Source organism: Dipteris shenzhenensis, chromosome 3 (genome assembly GCF_047967505.1).
Source record: "Dipteris shenzhenensis isolate YYH24624 ecotype China chromosome 3, Dip_SZ_1.0, whole genome shotgun sequence".
Lineage (NCBI taxonomy): Eukaryota > Viridiplantae > Streptophyta > Polypodiopsida > Gleicheniales > Dipteridaceae > Dipteris > Dipteris shenzhenensis.
The window spans coordinates 46,073,159-46,079,066 of NC_141598.1; the positions used below are offsets into that span (position 1 = coordinate 46,073,159).

Consider the following 5,908-nt stretch of genomic DNA (forward strand, 5'->3'; position numbering starts at 1 on the left):
AAACCGCCGGCCCTGTCTGTGGCAGTCACCCTTGGGCTGGCTGCTCAGAACAAGTGCCTGCTGTACACGCCTCAGTATGCTCTGGAAGGGCAGGCTGTTCATAAGGCTCAAGGTGTGTCAGATCTGTGTCATAATGCCTGAGGGTGTGTCAGCTCCTTGTGCTCCCGATCCTCAGTTGACCTCAGCGTCTAATACCATGTGAGACTGGTGCAGTGTGGAAACAATCAGAAATAGAACTAGAAAGAAAATGACACAATAGAGGTGATGATAACTGTATTATTGCAGGAATCCTGCTCAGCCCTTAGGGGAAATGTCCGTGAGAAAGAGTACAATGGCTGCTCCAGAAGATAGGTCAACAAATGTGAGAGGGGGGCCTTAAATAGGCCTCACCCCTGGAGAACTGGCCGACCCAACCAGGGGGGGACCTTAAATAGGCCTCACCCCTGGAGAACTGGTCGACCATACTTGGTTGGCTGACCCGACCCAACCAGGGTCGGGTCTGGCCGGGTTGACCCAACCAATCTGGTCGGTTCACCTGACCAGGTTGGGTGCCCTAACTGGGCCCCATCCTAGCCAATCTCCTAGGCCTTTTGGCCAGCTCTTATCCTAACCTCACCAGGGGTGGGCATACCGACAAAGAAGCCCTCAGTCTATTGTATACATGAGATGCCATCAACTCTAACAAAAACTTTGCCATGGCACAGTGCATGTCTCTTCTCAGTAAATCGCCATTGCTGGACAGACCAGAGTGGTGTTGTTCCCAGTATCCCTCACAAAAATCCTTTCAATCCTTGTTCACCTTTCCTCTCTGCAAACAATATTCCAACATCCTTTTAATCCTTGTTCAACTTTCCTCTGTGCAAACAATATTCCAACTTTCCTCTCTGCCATGGCCCAGTGCATGTCTCTTCTCAGTAAAGCACCATTGCTGAACAAACCAGAGTGGTGTTGTTTCCAGTACTCCTCACAAAAATCGTTTCAATCCTTGTTCAACTTTCCTCTCTGCAAACAATATTCCAACACTCTATATTGATGTAACAGCATTTGACGGTGATGGTTGACCAGATGACAACCATCACAAAGCTGCCAAAAAAATTTACAAGTACAGTGCCCCTCCAGTGTATTGATTAGGTCACATGTGATAATTAATGGCAACATCCCCTGCTCTTTCTTTCATTGTCACATGTTTGCTGTAGCACATGCAGCAAATATCAAATGATATGAAAAAATCTTGCAGCCTTGTATATCTGCCTTTGCGATTCTGCTCTCCCACGAAAACATCACCCTTCTGCTTGGTCAGCCCATCTTGCCATGGTTGAGCAATCTTTCTCATTATCTCGATTCTATCACTGTCTTTGCACATGTGATGTAACAGCATTTGACCACATGACAACCACAACAAAGTTGCCAAAAATTTTACAAGCACAGTGCCGCTCAGATGTATCTATTAGGTCACATGTGATAATTAATGTCAACATCCCCTGTTCTTTTCTTTCATTATCACATGTTTACTGTAGCACATGCACCAAACTGAGTAAATATCCAATTATATGAAATGACTCTTTCAGCCTTGAATATATATGCCTCCGCAACCCTCCTCTCCCACGCAAACGTCACCCTTCTTCTAGGTCAGCCCACCAGCTCTTTCCTTCTTGCCATGGTTGAGCATTCTTTCTCATTACCTCGATTCTATCACAATCTTCACACATGTGAGCTTCGGCATATATGTTTGCCATCAAAACATATGCTGAAGAAATCTTGTCATCTAATTTTACAACATTTTCAAAGGCATGCCTTCCAACATCTACATTCTTCCACTTTTGACAAGCACCCAAGACAGTCAGCCATCCAATGACACCGGGTTGGAAAGGCATCTTCTCTACCATCACCACTGCCTGCTCCAGTTGGCCTGCGCGGCTGAGCAGATCAACCATGCAAGTACAGTGCTCAACAGTTGGGATAATACCATATTCTTTGATCATAGCTTGAAAGTACTTCTGGCCCTTGTCCACTAGACCCACATGACTGCATACAGTAAGAACACTGCGAAATGTGACCTCATCTGGCTTTATCCCCTCCTGCCTCATTTTCTCAAAACACTGGAATACAAGTTCACTCTCTCCCTGGCGGGCATATCCTGCAATCAGTGCATTACATGGTACAACATCTCTTGTGGGCAATGTATCAAAAGCATGTTGGGCTTCGACCATGCTTCCACATTTTGCATAAACATCGACAAGGCTACTGGCCACAATAGCAGCAGCCTCAAAGCCATCTCTGAGAATTTGAGAATGGAGTTCCTTCGCAGTTTCTAGAGCTGCTGTATTGATGCAAGCTTTCAGGATGGCAAAAAACGTAAAACAATTTGGTGACAAACCTTGCTCTTGCATTCGTGCATAAAGTCTAAAAGCTTCCTTGTTTTCTTCCTGCTGAGCATACCCCTGGATGATGGCATTCCAGGAAACAACATCACGATAAGACAACTCCTCAAAGACACACCGTGCATCTTCTAAGCTCCCACATTTTGCATACATATCCACCAATGTGTTTCCCACATATACATTTGACTCAAAGCCACTCTTTATTACTTGGTATTGGATGGCTCTACCTTTCTCAAGGAATTCTGTTTTCTCAAGCTTCCCCTTAGCTTGTTTCAACTCTTCAAGTGCTGCCAGACTACTGCAAGCATTCAATGCACCAACAAAAGTTCGTTCACATGGTTGGACACTTGTCTGTTGCATCCGTGCATACGACACCAACGCCTGTGCACCATCTTCCTGCTGGACATATCCAAGGATCACCGCATTCCAGGAAACCACATCACGATGAGGCAATTCCTCAAAGATGCGCCCTGCGTCTTCCAAGCTCCCACATTTTGCATACATATCCACCAAGGTGTTTCCCACAAATATATTTGACTCAAATCCACTCTTTACTACTTGGAAATGGATGGCTCTACCTTTCTCTACACATCCTGTTTTCTCAAACTTCCCATCAACTTGCTTTCCCCCTTCGGCCAGGCTGCCGCAAGCCTTCAATGCACCGACAAATGTTCGTTCACAGGGTTGTAAACCTTCCTGGTGCATTCTTGCATAACACTCCAAAGCAAGGGTGCCCTCTTCCTGCTGGGCATAGCCCAGGATTATGGCATTCCAAGAAACCAAATTACGATAAGCCAAGTCATCAAAGACACGCCGTGCATCCTCCAGCCTCCCACATTTGGAGTACATATCCACCAAGGTGTTTCCCACAAATACATTGGAGTCAAAACCACTCTTTACTGTTTGAAAGTGGATGGCTCTACCTTTCTCCAAGCTTCCCCCTTTTGATTGCTTTCCCTCTTCCACTGCTGCCAGGCTGCTGCAAGCCTTCAATGCCCCAACAAAAGTTCTGTCACCTGGTTGGACACCTTCCTGGTGCATCAATGTGTACAACTCCAAAGCCTGTTCACCCTCTTCCTGCTGAGCATACCCCACGATCATGGCATTCCAACAAGCCACATTACGATGAGGCAATTCTTCGAAGACATGTTGTGCATCCTCTAGGCTTCCACATTTTGTGTACATATCCACCATGGTGGTTCTTACATATACGTCCAACTCAAAGCCTCTCTTTACTACTTGTGAATGGATTGCTCTACCCTTCTCCAGGCATCCTGGTTTCACAAACTTCTCGCCAGCATGCTTCTCCTTTTCCAGTGCTGCTAGGCAGCTGCAAGCCTTCAGTGCGGCAACAAAGGTTCGGTCATTCAGTTGGATACCTTCCTGGTGCATCCTTGCATACAATTCCAAAGCTTGTGCACCCTCTTCCTGCTGGGCATACCCTAATATCATGGCATTCCAAGAAACCAATTCGTGATGAGGCAATTCTAAAAAGACACGCTGGGCATCCTCTAAGTTCCCACATTTTGCATACATATCCACCAAGGTTGTTCCCACAAATACATCTGTTTCAAAGCCGTGCTTTACCGTTTGGGAGTGAATGGCTCTACCCTTCTCAAGCAATCCTGTTTTAGCATATTCCCCATCAGCTTGCTTCCCCTCTTCCAGTACTGGCAGGCTGCTGCAAGCTTTCAATGCACCAACAAAAGTTCGGTCACTCGGTTGCATACCTTCCTGGTACATCTGTGAATATAACTCCAAAGCCTGCAAACCCTGTTCCTGCTGGGCATAGCCCAGGATCATGGCATTCCAAGAAACCACATCACGATGAACCAACTTGTCAAAGACACACCGTGCATCCTCCAGGCTTCCACACTTCGTATACATATCCACCGAGGTATTGCCCACAAAGACATGTGAGTCAAAGCTTCTCTGTACTATTTGCGAGTGGACAGCTCTACCTTTCACCAAGCATCCTGTTTTCTCGAATTTTTCGTCAACTTGCTTCCCCTCAATTGCTGCCAGGCTACAGCAAGCCTTCAATGCACCAACAAAGGTCCTGTCATCCGGTTGGACACCTTCGTGGCACATCCGTGCGTATGAGTCCAAAGCTAGAGCCCCCTCTTCTTGCTTGGCATACCCTAGAATCATGGCATTCCAAGAAACCACACCACAATCAGGTAAGTCATCGAAGACTCGCCGTGCATCCTCCAGTCTCCCAGATTTTGAATACATATCCACCAAGGTGGTTCCCACAAAAACATCAGACTCAAAGCCATCCTTTACTACGTGGGAGTGGATAGCTCTAACTTTTTCCGGTCGTCCTGTTTTCCCAAATTTCCACTCGGCTTGCTTTCCTTCTTCCAGTGCTGCCAGACTACTGCAAGCCTTCAATGCACCAATATAGGTACGATCACTTGGCTTGACACCTTCCTGGCGCATCTGTGCATACAACTCCAAAGCACGTTCACCGTCATCGTGATAGGCATAGCCCAGAATCATAATATTCCATGAGACCACATTGCGTTTTGGCATGCTGTCAAAAACAAGCCGAGCATCCACGATGCTTCCACGTTTCACATACATTTGCATCAAGATGTTTGTATTAGACGATGGAAGCTCATTTAAACGTTCTACCTTAAGGGCATGAGTTTTCTCAAACTCATTGAGCTGAGGCATCCTATTTCCAGTTCTGCCTGCATGGCGGGAGAGGGGCAGCCTCAGCTGAGGACCCATAACCAAGCACAGGGCAAACTGACAGACGACAAGACCCGACAATCCAGCATAGAGAACTGGCTCAGATGCAATGAAATAAAGCAATTGGAGACCAGAGAGTCGCAGGCAGGAAGACAAAGAAGTGGATTGAGTAAGAAATACCACAACGGAGCACATCTGCTCAGCATTTGGCCTTATAAATTTCTTGTTCTTGCTTGCTCTTGCGGGCTAATCTATGTGATTATGCTCTTCAACGATGATGTGTATGTGGGTTGTCTTCCTTGGGAAATCATTCTGTGAATTAAAGCATTGTGTATCCGATGGTAGAACTACAGAATGGCTTTCTTTACTAAGAGCGTGGCCACATGCACTGGTGAATCGCGAACAGAGGCATATGGCTGTGGATTCTGCGATTGAACAGAAGTCATCGCCTCCATTTCCAAGGTTCAAAACTCTTCATTTCAAATATAGTCCAAGGTGAATCAGTTTCACACTTCCTTCGTAATTGATTTATTGCAGTTAGCGTGGCTCCCCAATGCTATAGTAGAGGATTGAAACTCCTATTGTGAATTCCCTCGTGTAATTCAAAAAATAATAATTAAGCTTTATGTTTCAAATTTCCATTTAACAAGAGTTGCCTTTTAATAGCCCCACTCCCTTTAACAAATCGTTTCTCTTTGGTATCCAAAACGCCTACTTTACTAAGAGGCAGTGTCCGCATGCACTTGCGCACTCTTGTTTTAAACTTTGAATTAGGGAAGAATGCATACGTTTTCCTAGTGCACACTTGCGTACTAGTAGGCTAGGGTCTA

The 5,908-nt window shown here is 45.9% G+C and overlaps 1 protein-coding gene across 1 annotated transcript; it reads right to left on the minus strand.

Moving 5' to 3' along the window:
- Positions 1-456: 456 nt before the first annotated feature.
- On the minus strand, positions 457-5,383 carry LOC147903890 (pentatricopeptide repeat-containing protein At2g33680-like). The gene has a single exon (XM_087401945.1). It carries the CDS (start codon positions 5,271-5,273, stop codon positions 1,614-1,616), a length of 3,660 nt encoding a protein of 1,219 aa, XP_087258071.1. The 5' UTR covers positions 5,274-5,383; the 3' UTR covers positions 457-1,613.
- Positions 5,384-5,908: the final 525 nt, after the last annotated feature.

Coding starts and splice junctions, on each gene's coding strand:
- LOC147903890 (XM_087401945.1), bottom strand. CDS start 5,273: ATGTGCTCCGTTGTGGTATTTCTTACTCAATCCACTTCTTTGTCTTCC.